At 38.3% G+C, this 23470-nt stretch overlaps 1 protein-coding gene across 1 annotated transcript in view; it reads left to right on the forward strand.

The window, feature by feature from the left end:
* Nucleotides 1-23470, forward strand: part of LOC103782538 (contactin-associated protein-like 5) — a 160282-nt gene that overhangs the window by 33743 nt on the left and 103069 nt on the right. The window contains exon 8 of the mRNA XM_008950307.1: nucleotides 14584-14690. Within this exon, the coding sequence (XP_008948555.1) occupies nucleotides 14584-14690 (107 nt within the window). The remainder of the gene's footprint in view (nucleotides 1-14583; nucleotides 14691-23470) is intronic.

A 23470-nucleotide genomic window follows, 5' to 3' on the forward strand; every position in this document is an offset into this window, starting at 1 on the left:
TGCCATTGTACAGTACTTATGTGTTGTTCTTAGGTGGCACATCCTGTGCGTCTCCTTTAAGAAAAAGCTGTTCCTGCAAATTTTTTTCCAGTTTGTTTTATGGAACAGTAAGGTAGAATCTGCAGGAGAAAGCAATTTTTCCTGTTGCAATGCATTTGTAGGACTCATGGCATTGTCCCCACTGCCTCTAGCTAAATATTTTTTTTCCTCTTGGTTGTATATTTGTTATTGTTGTCCAAATACACAGATTGCTCAGTCTTTTCTGAGGATGTTGCAAAGTGTCGTGTTTACATGGCTTCTGCTATGAAATGTTAGAGGTCACAGCTTCCTGCAATGCATTCATTTTCCTTCCAATAAGAGGTAAAGAAAAAAATGAGACAACATTATGTTAAGCAAAAGAGGTCTGCTCCATATTCAAAAGGAAGTGGATTTAATTTTATCACGTCTTTCCAGAATTTCTGCATGGTTAGGAGTGCAGGTACACATTAAGTGTTGTTCGCTTTACACTGGATTAATAAGTCAGAAAATACAGTTTCTTACAGCATGCTGGAATTTCCCATTTGGCATGGAACAATGCAGAAAACAACAACACAGAGATGTCTGGAAGTGAAGGTACCATGAAGTCCTTGAATTCAGAGACTTTTGTTGAGGAAGGAAAGAGACATCTTTGGGTATCTGTGCAGTCTTTTGCAGCAGTATATATGCTAGGTTGACCATCTCTCACCAAAACCCATCTAGCATAGGCCATATGCAAATAAATGCAGACTGACTTTGAATTTATTTTCAGTTCAGAGTGATATAGATTAAGTTCATGGCTACAGGGACCATACAGCCCTCACTCCTGGTGTTTTGCACTGTAAATATTTTATGGGAAGGGAGGCATCTTCTGGTGGTGATGTTTTAAGCCTAAAAGCTTCCAGGGGAAAATCTGAGCAGTAAGAAAGTCTAACGAGAACAGAATAATGATTTCTGTCTTTGGCCCTTAATCTGTAGGGAGGACATCAGTGTCAAGGGATGAAGAACTGGCAAGCAACATAAAAAAAAACAAAAAACAACCAAACATCCTTTTTCTCATAGGAGCTGTAAGTCAGAAGGGATTAACTCCTTTTTCTTGAGGTCCAGAAGCTTTAAGTGTATGGCCAGGCTCCCTGTCCTTCACCTGCAGGTAGCTCATTAGGGGCTTTATAGGTACAAACTGGAATGACTTTCCCAAATACTTCTGAATTAGAGAAAAAACAAAAACCACAACAGGATGTCTCTTTCTTAATGGGGTCTTCACTTATGCATTTCCCTCCTCAGGGTTTTACAGTTTTTGCAAAGATTTCTTAGGCCTGTTATACTGCCTCCTGGAAATGGCTTAGAGATGTGGGTACAAAAACTTATCACTCAGCAGGGTAAGAAATCACAGCTGCATCTAATGTAGTGGCCAGCTGGGCAGCATTGGCTGGCACAGAGCTCCTCTTTCAGTCTTTTTAACACTGATGAAAGGCAAAAACCTGCTGTCCCCAGAGATGCCCGTGCCTCCCTTCCGTAGCTAGCAAGTGCATGTGACAGAAGGGGGTTGAGTCTTCTTGTGCCTTCTTAAACTGACAAACCCTAACTTGTTTGTTTAGAAGAGTAGTAACAAAAATATTGGTTTCCATAACACTAATAACGATTCTCTGACCCGAGGTTTATTCAGTGCTGTGATGGGCCATAAACTCAGATCAGTTGCTATTTTCGTCATGTGATATTTTCTCTTGGCTTAGAAGGAGAATGTGCTTGCTGCCATTCCTCTGATGTAACTAGGACCCCTGAGCCACAGAACTGATGCCAAAATACCAAGCTTTTAGCATCTACAGCCTTCATTTTGAAAGCTGAGGTAAAGAGTAACTCTACAAATCTCAAAATACAAAACAGAGCTAGTGAACAAAACAGGTGGGCAGGTGTGTCCCAATGAGGAGCAGCAGGGTGACGAGCAAACCCAGTGAAGTAAACACTAGGCAGAGTTATCGTGTGGTGTTTAGCTGTCCTAGGTTCTTTAGCAGTCATGCTTCTAAACTCTGTTCTCTACAAACATATTCAGAGTCAAAACTGTTTCTGGAATGGCCCTGTCTATAAGAAAAGACACAAAATAGGTCTAGAAAATATGTCATGCAAAGGAAGATTGAGTTCTGTTTCTTTAACCAAAATATATTGTTGAGGGGAGGCAGAATAATGTCAGGTGCTAAAAGGCTGCTTAGTGCAGAAGGGAATAATCATCCTTTCTGACCAGGGTGTTTAGGAGAACAGCCATGGCATAGTCTGCCTGAGGAGACTGTCAAATCTCTGTCACTGGAAGGCTTTACAAATAGATTAGATGAGTCTGTGAGAAATAGCAAACTCGGGTACGGGTGTTCCTGCCTTGGGGTGTGAACATGGACTAAGTGATCTTCCGAGTTCCCTCCAGCTCTTTGCAATTCTGTTGCATGCGCTGAGGATCCTCCTCCAGCTGGAACAGCTGTGTCTTGTACTTGCTTTAGGGGTTCTGAAATGTCAACAGCAATAACAATGCTTGAGGGGAATGAATAAAAAAAAAATAAAAACCAACACCAAAATCATGGGGAATATAATTCAGGAATTCAGCTCAGGATTTCTCACACCTGTGAAAAAGCCTCTTTGGTAGATGTATCCCTCAGCTACTCTAAGGCAGTGTGGCAGGGAGTAGGGACCAGGTAGCCCAGAGGTATGGTTTGGCAGCTTTTTTTTATAATCAAATATGTATATGTTAAATTTAGTGTGTAAGGAAATGAGGGAGAAGGAGTAATGCTTTCTACTAATTTGTCACTTGCCTGATTTGCTTTTTGCTTCTAAAAATGCGTGACTCATTTTTACAGCTGCAGGATAAAGCTCTGTGATTGCAGAATTTATTGCCTTGTTTTTTTGGGGATTTTTTTTTTTTTTTTCCCAGATTCCATGATGCCTAGAATAATGGTTCAGCTCAGGCTGTGTATTTTTCTTTGATGAACAGCAACTTGATTCCCTTCTCTCTAGTCTCCCTTAGTTGTCTTTTTATTTTCTTATGAGATCCTGTAACATCTTGGAGTTGAGATGCTTGTCCCTCTTTCAGATGTGTTCAAAATGAGAGTGAGAAGTTTGTTAGCTGTTAGGAGAAGGTGGGGACTGAGGCACTGAATAACTGTGGGAACATCTTCCTCTTAGTAAAATCAAGCTAACAACTGTGTGTTCATCCCTTCACAAACCCTATTTCAGCTGCTAAAAGATGAAATGTAAATCCAGTTGGATGTATTCACTGACCTCAACTTTGACATGATCAGCCCTTTCCAAGAAGTGTGTCCTCTCTGGGCTGCTCAGAGGTTGGGCTGTGTGAAGCTCTGACTATAAGAGCCTGTCATTCAGGCCTCACAGCTCTTTGTAAAACTGACACTCTGTTCTTTTATGTGCCAGAAACTGTTCTCTACAAGGAGAGACTAAATAGGTTATGACTCTTTAGCCTGGAGAAGAGAGAGATAGGCAGGATTGTGTGATGAAGAGCTGCATGAAGGGCATGAATAGTAAACAAGAATTTGCTGTTTTCTACAAATTCAAGTCTTACACAGCATTAAATTGGATGTTGTTAGGTGCTGTGGAGGTCAGATATAAAGGAGAAAAACATTAAAGCATACATGAATCCATAAGCCACAGACGGCTGGAAGCTGGCAAAGTATTCAACAGGATGCTCTTAAACTTATTTTATCAGCATCTTTGCTGTGACAGTGTCAGAGCAAGGAAATTGAAGGAAAGGCACTGTTGATCTGAAGAGAAGTCTGGAGGAAGGTAATAATCTTAGGACTAGGAATCCCAAGTTCCTTACTGTTTTAAAAACATCCCTTTTATTGTGATCCTACATGGCAGTGGAATAGTGTGGGTGTGGGTCTCTCTGTGTGTGGTTAAACAATGCAAGGCATAGCCTGGGGGAAATTCAGGCAGCCTCTCATTTAAAAATAAATGAAATGGGTAGGAAAACAAATATGCAGATGCTGAGAATTTGGCCACATAGTTGAGAAGCTCTGGGATTTCCCATTCAACAATTGGCTGGAATGCCAGATATTGGGATGAGAAATACTAGCTTCAGTCCTGAAGCTGACTTGGTTGTTTGCTGTGGTTGGCATCCTATTCAGAGAATAGATGCAGGAATGTGGGCTCAAGAGATACTGCGGCTCAAGAGTTGCCATGGATATTAGGAAAGTGTGCCAGAAAATCATTAAACTTCAGTCCAGAAACACTATGGATTTCCAGCCCTTCATCATGCAACACAGATGCTCCCTTTGGGCTGAGCAAGGCTGTCTGCTCTTACAGCAGATGGACCCCTTGGAATACAGGAGCAAGGGCTCTGGTGTTGCCTGCAGCCAGTAGGCATGGCTTGATTGATTTCATCCACTTCTTGCAGGCAGTGGGAAAAGCTACTTTGCAGGTGTTAGTCACAGAGAAGAAAATTCCATTTACAGGAGTTCTGCAGCTCCATGTGCGCACAAAGAAGTAGGATCTGGTTTGGTTTCCCCGACCAGCTCCTCCAAACTCTACAGAGAGGTGCTTAGGAGGCATTACAGTTGGCATAGCTTGTGACAAACAGCTGTCACGAGGGGAAAACTGGCTTAGTTTTCCTCGGACTTGACACCTCTCGTGGAAAGAGTCTCCTTCACCCCTCAGGATGGTACTAGACAAATGGTTACTTCCACCAGGCTTTTTGAGGCACGTCCTTAGATGTGTCACATCCTCTTGAGACACGTCCTTAATGATGACATCAGTTACGTTAATGCTTTTGAATTCCTCAACCTCTGTCACAAAGGATGTGGTATTTAAGTTGTCTAGTGACAGAGAAAACTGTTAAGGAGCCTGAAATTTTATATAATTCTTCTATTCCTGCCAGAGCTGAAATAGCTTGAAACCCATAACTTTTTGGTAGCAAAATATACCTGGACCAGGGGCAAGACTAAGAGGCAGAAGGACAGTGTTGTACACCATTGTTATATTGTCATAAATTCTATATAACATTTGTGCTTCAATATAGGAGACTAGGTAGTCTTGGGATTAAGAAAGCCATCTATGTGGTGAACCTGTGATTATTCATAAATGAACTGTAAGGGTAGTCAGAGCTTGCTTTCTTTTAGGCTCAGATGCACATGAGTGCATAGATAAATGCATGCGTTGCTCTCCCTGTCTACAACTGCTGGGGTACTTTAATCTGATTGCTGCAGTTCGTGTTGATTTTGAGCTGATGAAGCTTTGACTGGGTTGTCCTATTTTTACTTGGCTGGCACCCTGCCCTTGCTGTAGCAAATACTGACAGCACTTGTCAAGGACAACACTGGGAACTTCAGTTCCCTTAAGAGACCTGGGGGAGCAGGAAAAAAAAAAAAAAAAAGAAGACAACCAAACCCTCCTGTAGAATCCCTCTTGGCAGACTGACAGGTGGTGCCTCTTGCAGGACATCCTGGGAATTCCAGAGATCTGCGACGAGGAACACAAACCTGACCTCATATATTTCCTTATGAATCCTGGCAGCGTTTCATCTCTGTAGCATCAGTGGGCAGACACACTGATATTGCTGTCCTCATTAAACCAAGATACATCTGCATATTCCAATTCTCCTAACAAATACAAATGGAGAGAGCAGCATGTGGTATACATAATAATCACTGCAAAGGGACTGGCGTTAACAGCTTACCTCATTAGGGAGAAGCACACTGAGTTGATTCATGAGTTGGGTTCCCTCTACTACTCAAGTTACAGAGCACAGAGTCCTTAGTCTCTATCCTTTTATTCCTACCTGTGTTTTATCTGTGAAAATTCTTCATAACATTTTCTAAATAAATTAGCTTAAAGTGTTCTTTTTTCTTACTAAATAGAGCTGACCTTTTAAATTCCACTTTATGCCTATTTCCTTTGTAGATTCCATTAGATTTTACTATCAATTTTTACTTGTAAGAAATAATAATATTTTTAGACTTTTTCCTCTTTTTCCTTTAGTACTAAACGTTGCTTCATGTGTTGTATTGTCAAAATGAGCCTTTGGGAAATTAATTAATATTGCAGGTGAAGGGTGTTCAGATAAATCCAATGAAAGCAGTCTCTTTTTGCATTTCCCAAATCTCCTCTAAGATTTAATGTGTGCCCTGAAGCGGGAGCCATACTTAATATGATTTTTTTTCCCTCCCCCCCGAAACCTGGCCATGCAAACGAGAAAATATCCTGGTTAATTATGCCCAGTGAGTTTTAATTTTATTTATTGCAGTCCCAGGCTGGGATTGAAAAAAGCAAACACTTAATATTGCATTCATCCACACATATAAATACCTGCAGTGCATTGCAGAAAGAATTAAAAAAAAAAAACAAACAACCCACCACAAAAACCACCCACAATTTAACATCCATTCTTTTCATTCTCTCTAGTATTCTTATTTTCAATGTTTAATGTCTTCTCTGCAGAAATAATTATTATTTTATAGTCCAGATTATTATCTCTTTGTGGTAAATCCTCTTACATTTTTCTCTTCTTGGTTTTATAGCAACAAGTCAGATGTTTTTAGCTAACACTCCTTGAATTTGGATGGTGATCAAAGCTAGGACAAGTTGAAGACATAAGAAGGGATATCATGTGTCCTTTTTAAAAACATTTCTGATTTTGGGTTAATCCTAAAGCAGACATGAATGTTGCCTGCCTATGTCACCTTCATCAGCCCAAATAAAGCATTTAAGCTGCATACCTCTGGGTGCTGGAATACCTGGATCTATTTTCCCCCCTCAACTTCTGTCTCTCTTGCCTGTTTTAAATGTAAAAATAATGGACATGTTTGCAAAGAGCACAGAGCACACTGAAGCTTCATGTCTCCTTTCGGTTTTTATTTTGATTAAGGAAATTGTGGACAGGTTTTTAAAAAGTTCCTTTTTCTCATGCTTGTGTTAGTACTTTGTAAAACACTGTTAAGTTGCTTTGTGCAGCAAACTTACAATATTGTTAGAAATGCTTCTTTATTTTTCATCAAATTGTCCTCACAGAATTAATGTTTTTCCTTGTTCTTTGTACTAAAACCAAAGCAAAACACTGGAAATAATGATGTAGAAATGGAAGGGGAAAAATATCTTAAACAAAAACTATGGTGTGAAAGGAAGCAGTGAAAATGGTACTTCCATTGCTTAATCCCTTCTGAAGATGAGTATACAGTGGAAAAAGAATAGTATTAGAAATAGAGCAATACATGATGTTCTTGTGAGGATTGAAGAACTCTTTGGGTCCTTCCCAAAAGTATATCATAAATTAGACATGCTAACTAATGTATTTGAACCATTCAGGTAGCTCTTTTTGGAGAGTGAGTCTTGGAAACTCCATCAATAACAACCAAATTTTAGAATGGAAAGGCAGGATGCAGAAAAACTGGGAAACATTTTAAAAATCCAAACTCATGAACACCCAAAACTTTAATGTTGGAATTAAAATACCTGCAGTTCTGAAGACCATCCCCCATCTTCTCACATCCACTCTAATGTTTAAACTTGGCTGGATAATGTAGGTAATGACCAAGCTTCTCTCTCTGGTAGCTAAAGGGCTGCCTGACAATGAATAAAAACATGTAGGAGAATTGTTTGCTCTTGGACTGGTACATGAGCTTTGCACTGTCAGATGAGCTCAGTCTGTGGTAGTCATAAAACATGAATATGTTTGTGCAAAGCAAAGTCTTTGTAAAAATATTCAGTCACAATAGAAAATCCTACTTCTGAGGGGGGAGTTTTCTGATGTTTGTGTGTCTTTAATGTGAATGAAAGGAAAGATTATTTGGACAATATCATGATTTGATTTTGCCTGCCTTGCCTTAATTTTAAGGCCTTTCATTTTCCCTGACCTTGGTCCATACATGCAAGACCAGCTGCAGAAAATGGCAATTCAGGCCTATGAAGGATGCACTGGTCTGTAGAAATACTGTATTTCAAAGCAAAATAAAGACAGACTCTTCAGATTCATTTGCCACATTCACATCACTGCATCTGAATTGGAGACAGATTGTGTTTTAATTTAGTCTTGTTCTTTTCAAGAGAAGTTTTTTTGTTGATGTTTTTGTTTTGTTTTGGTTTTGTTTTTATTTTATTTTCATGGGAAGCAAGAAAATGGTGCTGAATTCAAATCCCACTTACCTGATGCCACTGCAGAGTAATGAAGACAAGTGCTGATCTGTAATTTAAAATGGGTTTAGTAAATGCTCTAAGAGGTAACTACAGAACTGATTTGAGTATGGTGAACTCTTTCCTATAACTGCAGTGACTTGCACATGTGGAAAGGTGCTGGAGCTGGAGGTAGTTAGCTTTTGTCTTTGACACAGAGTGGAGGAACTGCCCACATGTGTTGATGAGGGGGTTTGCCCTCAGTGAGACCCCTGTAGAGAAAGAAAGCAGTTTGAGGGTGGGTAGAGGCTATTTAAGTGGGTTTTGGAATGTAGCTTGAGTCTGGAATTGAATTACTGGGGGGACACCAGTAGAGCTCACCCGCAGTGCCATTCCTTTGGAGTCAAAATTCATGGGATTTGCAACCCCAAGGTAAATTAAAGGCCAGCTATGGAGATGCATGTAGGATATAATATCCTGTCCTTGTTTGTTTGTTTGATTTTTTGCAGATGGCTTTTCTGCTTTTGCTTTGTAAAATAATGAATTCTAAATGGAACAGCTGTCTGTACAGGATGGTTTATTTGTTTCCCTTTTTTCATTTTCAAATTTATTTATATAAAATCCTTTTTGCTGATGCCAAGCCAAACTGTCAGCACATTTACGTCTCTTAAAAATGTAGGTGTTCTAACAACAAAGCAATCAAATCTCAAAAAAAGCCTTTTATCTAAAGCATAGATAACGGGCTTTTTTTCCTTTCACTCATGCCAATCCCAGCACAACTTACTCCCACACTTCTGTCCCAGTCACACACCTGAGGGCAGCTGGCATCAGTTTCAGATCTTCTAAATGCTGGTCTAACAGTGGTATATAAGTGCAGAATCTAAGAACCAAGGCAGTCAACAATGGAAATAATAACACATTTTAAAAGTTTAGACTCCAGGTTTAGCAGATCTCAGAAAGATGAATAAAATACCTTTGTCACAAATTATTAAAATGACAAAAAAAAAAATTCTTTTCTTTAGTGGGTTTGTTTTTTTTGTTTTTTTTTTTTTTGTTTTGTTTTGTTTTTTTTTTTTTGGTATATTATTCCAGCATGGAAAAGAAAAACGGTCTTTGTTCATGTTACTCTTGCTCTGCTTGTACTACATGACTTGTCATAACATAATAAATTTAGGGATGAAAATGTAGAAGGCTTGGAAAAACAAACAAACACACAAACAAACACCCCACAAAACTCAAGTATGGCACAACGCTATTCTAAAAGTTGTTCAGTTTTCTAAAGTTGCAAGGGAAGAGACAGATTGGGAGGTTTGGTGAAGAGAGGGGAATGTGTGCTGAAGTAAACCAAAGATATGGAGAGTATTATTTCTTCTGCAGCCTATACTAATGTTCTCTTTACTCACTGTTCCTCCCTTCCTGTGTTTGGTTCTGGTAGTTCTCTTTTCTTGCTTTAGTTAAAGAGACCTAGTCCACTATTTTGGCACAGACATCCAGAAGAAAATAAGAGCACAAGTATAAGTCTAATGAAGACCAGCTGAGGGAACTGGGGTTGTTTAGCTTGGAGAAAAGGAGAAGAGAGGCAATCTTACCACTCTCTGCAGCTACCTGAAATGAGATTGTAGCGAGGTGGGGGTCGGTCTGTTCTCCCAAGTAATAAACAATAAGACAAGAGGAAATGTCTTCCAGTTCTGCCAGGGGAGGTTTAGGCTAGGTATTAGGAAAGATTTCTTCACTGAAAGGATTGTCAAGCAGTGGAACAGGCTGCCCAAGGAAGTTGTTGAGCCACCATCCCTGGAGGTATTTAAAAGATGTATAGATGTGATACTGGGGGATGTGTTTTAGTGATGACTTGGCCGTGCTGGGTTAATGGTTGGGCTTGATGATCTTAAAGGTCTTTTCCAGCCAAAAGTATTCTGTGATTCTGTGTGGTCCTGTGGTATTACCTTTTTTATTGCTCTCTGATGTTCATTTGTTTTCCCCTTGAGGAATACCTGAAGTTGTTAGACATTGTCTATGTAGTAACACTGGTGGATTTCTCCTTGAAACACTGTTCTGGTCTCCCCTTGATTCTGTTTCTTGTATCCAAAATGAGCTTTGGCAAATAATTTGATACAGATGCAGCTCAGGAGAGCAGAACCAAAATCATTGCAGTTGGTCTCAACCTCTTAAGTGGGAAGACACCACTTCACTGGAGTGTCAGCTGTTACAGTAACACCATGAGTTTCACCATACATACATGCCTACTATAAAAAGTCATCCCTTTCAATGTTATATTTTGTTAATGGTACATGAAATAGCTGCAGCACATAAATAGGAAAACAGGCTGAAATAAAATGAATTTCAGATAATATTTACACAGATGATTTTTTTGATATAAAAACTTCTAAATTTCATGTGTTTACTTGTGAAGGCATTGTTGATTTTTTTGGGACTTAGTGGTTGTCTTAAAATTACATATATTAGCAGTCTTAATACCGAGGTTGTGTGTGCCAGTTCTCTTTCTCTCTCTGATAGTTCTCTTTTTTCCTTTTTATTTGGGAAAAATAGAGAATGATGCAGGCAGGATGTGTTGTGCCGACTGTAACAAAATCTGAGAGGTGCTTATTGAAAGTACCGGGTTTATTTCCAGTCAAGTGTAGCATCAAATGTGTAGAACTCCTTCACCCTTCCCACTCAAGTAATTTTGTCATTGTTATTTCTTTTTCATTCCTGTCAAAGGGCCAGATTTTGCGCTCTAATGTCTCTGCAGTTTGTCCTTTAAATTCAAAGGAAACACTCATACAGCTTTAGAGGTGAATATTTAATTGAAGGACAGTGAATGCTTTTGTGCAGGCTCTGCTTATTGCTCACTTAGATAGCTAAGGTGTGTCTTTTCCAGTGTGGCCCAATGAGAGAAAATTTTATTTCCTTTATTTTTTTTTTCTTTTTAAAGACTCATTCTACATAATTTATTCTATAAATTACTCTGGAATCTGGAAGATCAGAGTCCCTCGTCTGTCACAAACTGTCTTAGGCAAATCATTAAATTTCAAAGTGTCCCATTTATGATACTTGCAAAAATTGAGTTGATATATTTGCTTCAATAGCAAATAGGTCAGGGGCTTCCTGCTACAAATTTTTGTCTATGAAACTTTCTGTGATAGGACTGTGTTTTTTTCTAAAATTGCTTTATTCTACTAGAATGTAAATATTAATTTCTATTTTAAAATATATGTATTTAAATACTTCAACATGAGGATCTGGGGCAGTTAGCAAATGAAACAATCTGTGAATTATCATGCCTTGATTAATTTTAATCATAGTTATTACTTAATTTTGAGTTCTCTGACAATTAGGATAAATTTTGCTTCCAATGAAGACACAACTTCTCAGCTAAAATGGGATTATGGTAATTATTAGAGTTGCAAATAAATTTTGTTCATAAGCTCTTGGAAGGGTTAGCTATCTGACCAAAAACAAGATCAATGCAGTTGGTGCTAATTAAAGCAAATAGACTAAGGAATAAAAGAGGCTTAATTATGAATTTATGAATATCATTAAAAGTTTACAAGGCTAGTTCAACTTGTGTGTTGTGCATTGTTGGGGGAAGAAAAAGTGTCTGTGTTTGTAAGACAAGTAGAAATGAGAAATGACCTTCAACTTTCTAAAGACTGTGAAAGGAAACTGTTTTAAGGGAATAAATGTGGCTAAGGCTTTGGCAAACCTCAAATGACTAGTAATTAGCTCTACTGCATTGGGTTAATTAATGAAAGTTAGCTTAAAATAGGCAGAAAATGTGTTTGTCTATGATGATGTAAACTATGATAATAACACAATACTGTTCTTTTTACCTCTCCAAAGAGCTTAAATAACATCAGATGTTTGTTGTCACCTGCACCTTGTGATGTGAATATAATTTCTGATGTTGTGCAGGTGATATAAATGAATGTTTATGACCAAATAGCAAGTAGAAGTAAAGGCAATATGCTGAGGGCAAGGGCAGGCATGGTCAAAGCACAAATACACTCTCACAAATCTGCTTGTATGGCCAAAATTCATATATGTCATCGTACATGTGTCGAACCGCTGTGCTTCTCCTGAAGCCTCTAGGTTGGGGAGTTGAAGGTTTGAGGATGCTGGCACAGTCCTGCAGAGAGTAATCTGGGTGCAGATTAGGCACCAGCCAGTCCTGTTTGTGCCATCCCGTAAACTGCTTTTGCTTTCTGCAACATCAACCCAAAGATTCTAAATCTCTCTTTGCTATTGCCAAGAGTAGAGGTAATGGCAGAGGGACCATGTGTGGGTGTGAGGCTCAGTTAGATGATTTCCCAGCATACCATTAAAAGTCAAAATCACATCCCTTCACAGACTTCTTTCCTTGTAAGGATGGGGCAAACCTGATAGGTTTTTTTTTTAGAAAAAAAGATGTTCTCTGCAGCACTGAAAAAAGCTCCCTTGTGAGCTGGAAAACCAGGCATGCATTTCCCATTCTCTTTCCTCATTTTGTATTTAAGCCCAATAATTAACAAGCTATAACCACAATTTTTACAAGACCAATATATCTCATAATTGTTTTAAAAGATGTTACAGATGTTTATAAATAACAGAATTCCTTCTTAAATTCCTTATGTCTCCAGTATTTGAATAATAAATAATTACTATAATAAGTAAACATTAAGAAAATAATTAATATTTTATATTAATATTTTATGTGATCTTTATAATTTTATGTACAATTGTATAAATAGTGATCGAGTAACCCGAGTTCTAGAACAAATCTCAGACCCACATATATAGTCGAGTGTATGTATGTATGCACACACTTGCATACAGTATATTGAGAACATGAGCTTAGTCTGATAGAGTTCTATGTGCATAAACAGGTTTCTTTGGATTCTTAACGTTTGACAGCTCTAAACAGCCTTGGAATCCAGTAAGTTGATGAATGCTTGGCTGGAGGGACTCAGGAGGCTGGTGGAAATTATGGCTGTTAGTGACATACAGGCTTTCTCAATGGATATTGTAGAGAGGTAGGCACTGGTCTCTTCTCACAAGTAACTAGTAATAGAGCAAGAGAGAATGGCCTCAAGCTGCTCCAGGGGAAGTTTAGACTGGACATGAAGAAGAACTTTTTCACTGCAGGGGTTGTCAGGCATTGGAGCATGCTGCCCAGGGAGGTGGCTGAGTCAGCATCCCTGGATGTGTTTAAAAGATGTGTAGATGTGGTGCTTGGGGATACGGCTTAGAGGTGAACTTGGTAGAGCAGGGTTAATGGTTGGGTTCAATGATCTTAGAGATCTTTTCCAATTAAAGTGATATGTATGTAACATTTTTTAAGGGTAAGGATTCCAGAAAAAAATACTGAAAGACACAGTTAAAGGCAATATGCACACTTAAATACAAAAACATTCTAAGGATGAAATGAACGACAATAAAATCATGTCCTCTGGTAGTACAAATCTGGGTAGCATCAGTAACTTCACCACTTATACAACTGAAAGATCTGGGCCATAAAAAGGGGTGTGAAGCTCAATTTACAACAAAGCAAACTCTAATGGAGTGCTGGGATGTATGAGATAAATTGATTGCCTGTTGTATCCACCCACTCATCACAATTGAGTCAGTGGTATAAACAAGTTTCTCATTTTTCACATGTCAAACATACAATATAAAAGATTATCTAATATACAGTAATGGCAAAAAAAAAAAAAAATAAAGGTGAGGTGGTGGGAATAAAAAGCAAGCAATGGAATAATTTCTATTTAAGTTGGTGTAACTCTGCTGCAATGCCTGTGTTTACACCAGCATAGTTCAGATCAACATTCACTTGTCATGGAGAAGGAATTTATCTCCCACAGCTTTTGTTTCTGTTCACTTCCCAAGCTGCATGCTGTTTTGCATCTTTCTTCTTTTAATAATTTGCTTCACAATAATATTTTAGAGACATACTAACTAAAACGAGGGAAAGAAGAAAGAGTACAGAACTCATAATTGAACCCTATTTTTCCTCTCACTTCTGAGATTTTCCTGCTGTTTACTTACCACAAATTTAGTTTGGCCTAATTTTGATAATAATGATGCCCATTTAGTGAGAGAACAGGGAATTCTCTTTTGAAACAGGATTCCGATAGCATTTTCACCTGTTATTTGTCATTCTCTGTGCTCAGAAAATTTGTGGCACTGTAATTGTTAACAAGTGGAGGACAAGTAGAATGTGTTTATTGAGAGTGAACTTTATCTACTTGCTGGATACATTAAATGTTGCTTTCAGTGCTTGTATTTGAAATGAATCACAGGTCAGAGGAATAAGTCTTTATTTTAGGTACCATACAATGATTCAACCCCAGGAAACTTTTGTCTGAATGAGGAGAGTTGAGACAGTTTTAATCTTTTAATCTTTTTTTTTTTTTTTTTTTTTTTTTTCCCAGCACATTATTTTTACAGAAATGTTATAATTAACTGCATTTTTTAAAAACTGTCTCCAATTAGATGCTTACCCAACTACTGTGAACATGGAGGAAAATGCTCTCAGTCCTGGACCACATTTTACTGCAATTGTAGTGATACAGGCTACATGGGAGCTACCTGTCATAACTGTAAGTAAATGCACATGTACCGTTTTTTTTCTACTACAGCTGGTATATCAAGATGCACATAAACTCTGGAGGAGCTTTGTGATACAATCGTATCATATTACAGGATGTAGCATGTCCTGACATGGTTTGAACAGATTAAGATTTGGGCTAGGAACACACAGGAATCCATTTACAAATGTGCATATTTATTGACAAATAGTTTTGAGAAAACCAAATTATTTTAACTAATTTTCCTAATTTTTTTTTTGCTTGATTTGGAAAATTTTAAATTCATTAACGTTGCATACACATCACAGACACATTGGTCATTAGACATTTAGTTGAATTTAGCTGGGTGGAGCTGGGTGATTTTAATCTGTGTTTGGGGTTGTATGTCAATTTTAGCACCATCAACTTCTTTGGTTTTAGATTAATTATGTGAAAGGGCACATTGCAAGAACTGAGTTTTCAAGTTTATAATTTTGGAATTTTGCTGAATTATTATTTGGGTTGCTGCTATCAGCAGGGATACAGTATTGGAAACAGTGGCAGTACATGAAGCATTCAGCTACCGAAATCCACAGCGAATAGAGTACCAAGGTGTTTTAAAGGTTTTAAAAAATATATCAAATAGTAGAGGCACAACATGCTGGTGAATCTAATAAAAATGGAGAGGAAGAGGAAGCCTAAATAAAGCATCTTCATGCAGCTGACCAAAAGAGAAAACGTTTAGAAAATGAAGGTAATGTTCTTTACTGGGAGTAAAGATAGAAAAATGAGTAAGAATGACAATTCCAGGAATAAAATTATGATAACTCCAGGTGTTTGATGAGCAATCGAACCACAGATAGGATGAGGTTGGTGAGAGATATATTTTTTTACCTGTTAAGCAGAAGAGAAGGTACTTAGTGGTTTGAAGCTGAGAATATTGGCAGCTGTACTGTAATTCTGGAGATTTCAATGGTTTTCTAATTAATGGTGAAACCATTTGTGGTGTGGGGTCTGCAGCTGACAGGAGAGGCTGTTGAGAGGTTTATTCATAGATTCATCACCTGAAATCTACATTGTAAGCACAAAGGAAGCTAAGGGTTTGGTGCAGAAATCATACCAATAGAGATGAAGGAAGGGAAGGAAAATGCTGAGTTTTGAGTTTTAAAAAAGAGGTTTTACTTTTTGTCCAATGTTTTTGTTGTTCCAAAAGGCATTACCATTCTTCAAAACCTCCAAATCCCACCCAGAGTACATGCAGTGATTGAGGATATAGCAGAGTATTCACACCAGCTGATGGCTGTTAGAAGATGAGATGAAATCCCTTGGTGAGAAGGGAGAGGCTCCTTGGGGAATGAGGAGGCTGTTGCTCTTGACCATCCAAGGCAATCAAGGACATTAACCTCTAGGCTACATCTGTGCAGTCATTATTGCTCAGGGCCTGAGGCTGACTATGTCTGTGCCAGCTCAGTGTGGCTTATGTCCAAAAGAGACCATCTTATTCCTACAGAGGACTGGTTCATGACTAGTTTTCCCCATAGACTTGTGCAAGGAGCTAGTGAAGACTCCCGAATCTGAGAACTTGTCTCTGTGTTCTCAAAGGCACATACATAGCTGCAGTTAATTTGAGGTTCATTGATGTAAGAACTACTCTGAAAAGTTCCTTAGGAAGATCTTGTGTTAAGACTTTCCAGCAGATCAAGCTGTGCACACATGTGATGTACAGCTATTCAGGTGCTTGGCTTATTTACAACCATATTATCAACAGCTAATTTGATTCCAGCTAGATTGTAGAGCCAGCTGCCCTGTAAGCCAAGCAATGCTGATAAACAGCAACATTAGTCTGGAGAAATGTGTTCATGTGCTTGAAGTGTGTGAAGAAGCTATTTCAAAGTTGGTGGGCATATGCAGGCTGTTGATAAGAAACCTGCAGAACAAGAGACACTATCGCTTTTGGCTGATAGTGGTTGATGTACAGGAGTGCCGTGCAGCAGGTGAATGAATGCTGCAGATCTGATCACAGCACAACTCCAGAATACCCTCAATGTACAGGCAACTCTTCCAATAGTGCAATTCAGTGTAGTTCTATCCAAGTTAAAACATGTAATTTCTTAAGGTTTGAAACATTATCTCAAAAGATTTTGATGTTTACTAAAACACTGAGGCTGATGGGCTTGAAACTGAACTTGTACCACTTGGGAGAGAAGTTATTTTTTTTATTAAACTCCCCTTCTGACCCAAGTTCATACAGCAACAGTGGAGAGATTTAACTGGCAATCCACTGGCAGTCAAACATAGTGTGAATAGTTTCATTGTCAGCTGGGTTTCTTCTCTTTCTGAGTTACATCAGTGTGGGTTTTGCCTCTTTTTGCTGTGGTGTCTGTAAAAGATGGGTGCCACAGGTTGAACAACATAAAAAAAAAAAAAAAACAACCAAACAAACAAAAAAAAACCCAAAAAAACCCCCAAACACATTCCTTGCCATGCTTTCAGGAAGAACTGCATGACATGCATCTGCAAACCAGAACTGATTTATTTATGCTTTACCAGCTCAGACTAGGAAAACTTACCATTTTAAGAACTGAGATCTGAAGAAACATTGTCCCTAGCTTACTGTTATAATCTGTAAAGTATTGAAACCTATTTTGTTGTTGATACATTAGCAATCTTACTGGTTTCTTTTAAATATTCATAGACCACACAGGATCCCACTGTGAGGAACAGCTAACAATACAGACTATCCCTGTTCTAAAGAGTTTGCAGTTAAGCTTCTGAGGGGGAAAAACACACTGGCACAACTGATGGAGTGCCAGAAAGTCTTCATCAGCATCATAGGTGGCAGTTTCAGTCTACCAGGTACACAATTATTGCGACGCTTTCTTGTACCCAAAAAGTAATAAGGTAGAGATGAAAAAAGAGAAGGAAATTGAATGCTTGCAGCCATGAAGCAGTGACATGAGAGAAGGCGAAAATGTGATTGCTTGAAAAATATAAAGCCATGGTCAGGAGTTCGACATTTTTGACAAGGCAAATGCCAGAGTCATGACAGGTAGATAGGTTGGAAATATACCATGAAAAGCAAAGATAAGTTATTTGCATTTGATGCAAGAGAGGGGAAGTAAACAGTGTCAGGGCAAAACAGTAAGCTGATAGAAGACATAGCTGGGATAATACTTGCATGACCACATCAGATATGTGGGACAATATTGTGTCTGTCAGGACTGAAAATGGGTAGCGTTGAGATTCAAGATGTGTGGGTGAGTCAAAAGTGCACATCTCAAGGTCTGTATAAAGAACAAACTGGGTCTAGATATCACCTTAATATAATCTTCCCTAGAGGCAGTCAATTTTCTGCAAACCTCAGGTATCCTGCTCACTCAGAGTCCCTTCTGATCCTTGTCACAGCATGTGTGGCAATCTACCTGATCCGGATGAAGGTCCACCACTGAAATGGTGTAGGGTATTGTCCCCTTAAATAGCTATTCTGTGACAGACAAGTTTCATCCTGAAGTCTCACTTTGTCCTGCTTCTGTTCTCGTCTGAGTTTCAGATTCATATTTTGAGTTTCAGTAACATATGAGAAGCCTCTGAATGTTTTCTAAACAGGGTCTTTCTTTCTTGCAAAGCTTATTGCCTGATGTATAACTCCATTTCTCTCTTTAGCAACCGTTAATCCTCCTGCCACATGTGGAATATTATCAATACCTTCCAAATCTTCTTTTTTTTTATTTTATTTTTTTTTTTAATTTTGCAGGGATTTTTTTTTCTTCCAATGGGGAAAGAGAGTTTGGATCATTCTGGCTTCCAGTGCAATTCACATCTTCTTACTGTCTAGCCACAGCACTGATTAACAACCGTGTTTTCCTTTCTATACTATCTGTAGCTGTGAAACTCCAAAGCATGTGCTGGTGCCTTGCTGTCACAAATGCACATGGATGTGCAATTTGATGGAGATGTAGAACTTGTGCTGACCATCCCTGGATACCTGTTTTACTGCCTGCAGTCTGGGGAAACTAGGAGTTATGGAATAACCCTTTAGAATATTAAGCCAATGGTAGCTGAGTTAATTTTGCTTGTGTATGAGTTTTGTTGTGCTCTAGTTTCCCTACCTGTGTTGGGAATAAGATCCGATCTGTAGGTGTATTAGAATGTGTGTGATCTATATCGTTTACTGAAACGGTATGGATTCTTTCCTTTGAAACTACTGTTTGCTTAGTGCTACTTGATTTGATCTGTAGCTAAGACAGTGCTTTGAGGATACAATCTCGAGTCTGTAAAATGCATGGGTTTGCTTTTTAGTTTATCTTTTAAATGTACTTTGCACAGCTTGCATTTAAATAGGTTGGAAGACTAGCTAAGCTGAAGGCTTTTTAATGATAGATACTTTCCCCATTTCTACAGTGTGGTGGGTAGCCTACTGATCCATCAGGTATTGGAGTAGTCTGATTTAATCCAGATAGGAAAGGATCTTTTATGTTGTGAACTGTGGCAAAATATATAATAATGTAATGCTTGTTTTCTGTTTTCCTCTTTTAGATAGAAACATTGATGTTAGTACACAGCTTGGGAAAAAGGCTTTGGTAGGATTCAGCTCATCTATTTTTTTGTGGTCTGATACTGTGACTTCTGATCTAAGACAGTGGTCTGCTCGCTCTCTCTTTATATATAACAGTGCCAGCTATTTTCAGAACTTGACTAATCTCACTGTGAGATAGGTTTTCCATGGTAAGTTCATGGATCACCTCTGAAACATGCCAGTGTCTGTCATCTATAGAGGGAGGCTGTCGTAGCTTAGACGTACAGTAGGCAACTGAACCTAGATCAGAATTAAAGGTAGGGGGAGAGAGAGAAGGGAAATAAATAAATAAATAAATAAATAAACCAAAACAGAGGGAGAGGAATTATAGGTGTGCATATATACCAAATATTTTTAATTGAAAGGTTGTAGTTTAAAACCTGAATAGTCATCTCCCTCATACTATCAATTCTACATGTAATTATCATACGCTAGTGAAAACAGTAGACCAGTGTAAAATGGCCCTGAGATACAAAATGTTGTAACTTTACTGCAAGGTAATGATCAGTAATCTTCTTTTTCTGTGAGTTATGTTAGTCCCACAGAAAGCTTTATCTTCCCCTTCTGTATTTCTTTATTTTTATATATTATAGTTTTCAGATGGCCTTTAGTTTTGAGTGTATTTTTTTTTTTATTCCTAAGAGTGATGAACATTGATATAAAAGATGATGAGGAATATAAAAGAATGATTTTATTCTTCATGTTCTGGGGATGTCAGCATGTCCCAAAGCTTTGGATGGTGATAATTAACAGAATGTAATTTAATTCTGGATATTTTCTTTGGTGTGTGTTCTATCTTACACATACAGGCATGTGTCTTATTGGACTAGGCAGCTGCTGGAGGAAAGATCCATCTACTAATGGAAGGATCATATAGTTGTTGATGTGACATAAACTTAACATAACTTCAGGCTTTGAAAATGTTGTGGGTTGGATTTTTTTTTTAATATTAATATGCTTACTGCATATATCATTTTTGATCTGAAAAGCTTAATATAGCTTCAGCCAGATCATTAGCAGTACTGGAGCTGTATTTTAAAGTGCCAGCCATGGATTTGGTAATCCTGTGTTCTAAGGCAGGGAGATATGCACACATTTGCTGGCTAGACAAATGAGGTTCAGAGAGTTTCAGTCTACCAAGTCCTTAACAGTGAGTCTGGTCATGTAATTTGCATGTCCTGAGTAGACAGTTTTCCTGTCTGAGATTCTTGGAATAGTTTTTTTTCTATGTATGTGTATTTAAACACCTTGGTGTTCTTCAACTAAGCAAAACATGTTTAATATTAATATCAAGCCTTCAGTACTGTACTTGGTGTTCCTGCATATTTTTGTTCACATTATGCTTCTGGCGTATGAATTTTCATTGTTTATTTTGTAATAAGTTACTGTCTTATTAATGCTTCCCCTTCAGTTTGTGTATCTGTAAATTTTACATCTGCATTTCTTAGTGGTGTTTATTTACAAAAATTTTTCCCTTTGCCTAATGTTTCCTTATAAGTAACACACTGGATATTCCACTTTGGGACTTTACTGCAGAACAGAGTATGTGGGGGACTAACTCAATCCCTTTTGAAGCCTGCCTGTGTCAGGTATGTTCGTCACCACAGGGATGCCAGTACTTTCAAAAGCAAGGCTGAAATACCATGCTTTGCACAGTGCCCTTCGAGCCTTTGATTTCTCCTTTCTCTTTTTAACATTGCTCTTAGAATGGTGTAGGTGTCCCTGACTGTTTTCATGCAGCAGCAGGACTTTGCAGGTCACCCTGCACCAGCACCGGGCAAGGGACACTGGGGTATGTGACACACAGCCACCTTCAGAGCTCAGCAGGGAAGCGACAGGGGAGAATGGGCTGATGTGACCTATCCTACCTTGGCCAGGGGGAACCTTAGCCTGAATTGTAGGAAATCGTCTAATCCCCAAGTGTAATGGAAGAATCCCTCCCCAAAATCCATTTAGGTGACATTGTGATAAAAGTAATTTTAAAGCTATCTATGGAAATAACACATTCTTTATCAGATGAGTAAATACATATTTTAAATCGGAAAATAAGCCATCTGTCATCCAGGCACATCACAGTGGAGACTGCATTAGTCTGTCAACAGCAGAGCTGTCAAAATCCAGTTTTCAAGAGTACAGGTTTAATTTTCTGGCATTTAACAAGACAATTGTATTGTAAGGGTGACAATGGTGATCATTCCCAGAGTTCATTGCCTGTACTAATCCCTCTGCTGTTGGAATGAGCAGAAACCTCCCATCGCATGTTGTTTTATTTATTTAGAAAAATCCTTGACTGAAGACTCATTACTCCAAGTCCGTAAGAACAAATCTGTCAGGTCTGAGGTATACAAGCAGAGGGTGAAACAGTCATCTCCAATCTGCTTTTGTGAGCTCTTTCTGAGCATTTTAGTGAGAATGCTTAATTTGGTTTGTGTCGGCATTTGTGCGTGTCAGTTTGTCCAAGGTCAGTCCAAGGTTGGTTGCAGATCCAAACTGAAACCCTAGCTGTTACTGGCCTTTCCAGTCTAACCACTACATAAGTTTTCACCTCGAAATACAATGATAATAATAATTATAGGCATTATTATTATTCTTTGCATCTAAAGTGCAAAGAATTACAAAACAGTAAAATTAGTCCTAAAGGATGTGGCAGTAAGTATTCTGCTTACAATTTTTCATGACTGTGCAATTGTTAGAGGTGGTAAAAGAGACATACGTCTTGCTGCTATGTTTTAGCTCAGGAGTAGACAGTGTCAGCACCTCCCAGTGAAATCAAGAATTAAAGTTCTTTAGGTCTCGTCAAAGTTTTTTAGCTATTACATCACCATAAAATGTTACTTCCCTCTGAGAAATGGAAAATTATGAGCTATTTTTATTAGATTATGAGAATCCAATCTAGAAACTGCAATGCTACAGGATTCATTTTGATAATCATAACTAGTACAGATGAAATTCGGAATCTCCAGCTCAGAGTATTTATAATGAAATGTGTGTGATCAATTTCCAAAGCAATTTGAAGTACAGTAGGAAAGAAATATTGGAGATTTTAAGGTTTGCTTCTAATTAAATTTATTTTTTGAGGAGTTATTTTGGTGTTCATTAAATTTTACAAGAATTGGGTTCTCAAATTAAAAAAACAAACTACCAAATAAATTGCTTTTGATTTGGAGTTTATACTCTTGGTTGTGTCTATGCCAGTAACATACTACCCGTTGGACAGGAGAGATGTTTGCTTTTCCTGGTCTTCCAGTAGTAAAACTGAAGTCTGCGTATCACTGTAACCTTTACATTTAGTCTAACAACCAGTACTGGGTGTATAACAAGTTTGTTCATCCATTGAAGAGAGGGGACTTTAAATGTATTGCTTCCTGGGGATTATTTGCAGAAGTTCAAGTCTCTGCACAAAGAACAGTCTTTTTTTTTAGCCAAAACCGAATTGAGGTGAAAAACGAAATTAAAGTGGTCTGACAGAGAGGAGAGGTTTTATAAGTTAAGAACATGGGGCAAAGGAGTTAGTTGTTAAGTACTCAGGAAAACTGAGGCCAGCTAAAGGAATAGCAGGGAACTTCGCAATGAAACAGTAAGCATGTGCTTAGTGAAGGTTATCACGGAGACTGCAGGTGAACAGGTTAGGGCAAAAGTAAGATTGGAAGTCAAAAGTCAGTATAGTGACAGGCAGTCAGTGAAAAACTGAATAAAAAGATATTTTATTGGGAACAATGGAAGTTTGACCTTGCAAGTGTTTGTGCTCAGACATGTGCTGTTAAAGATTTCAGCTACACCAGGGACACAATCTCTTCTGTTTTAAAGACTGTAATTAAAACAGTTGGATTAACAGGTTCAAGATGCTTCAGAGAACTGAACAGTGATGAAATTGCTCATATTTAAAACTTTGTCAGGCTCTTGCAGTGCAGTGAATCAAGGCTAAAGTTTGAACTGCCAAGCAAAGCTAAGAACCCTAGCCCCATCAGAACTGACTGCAGGGTGCAGAGAGCTACTGCATGTGCTCTTGGCTGACCAGCCCTAAGGGTCTTGATGCTAGAATTAGACAGTTAAATTTTGTTGTTGATTTTACAGAAAAGATCAAAAAAGGTTATTATAATGGTGTCAAAATCTCTTGATGCCTTTCTGGCTTTGAAGCCTGAATCATGGATCTGTGGCTTCAACCTTGATCAATCAAAGTGCGTATTTATAGTTGGTGGGTTTTTGTTGGGTGGTTTTTTTTTTTGTTTTTTTTTTT

The sequence above is a fragment of the Merops nubicus genome, unplaced genomic scaffold (assembly GCF_000691845.1).
Source record: "Merops nubicus isolate BGI_N331 unplaced genomic scaffold, ASM69184v1 scaffold9512, whole genome shotgun sequence".
Classification (NCBI taxonomy): Eukaryota; Metazoa; Chordata; class Aves; order Coraciiformes; family Meropidae; genus Merops; species Merops nubicus.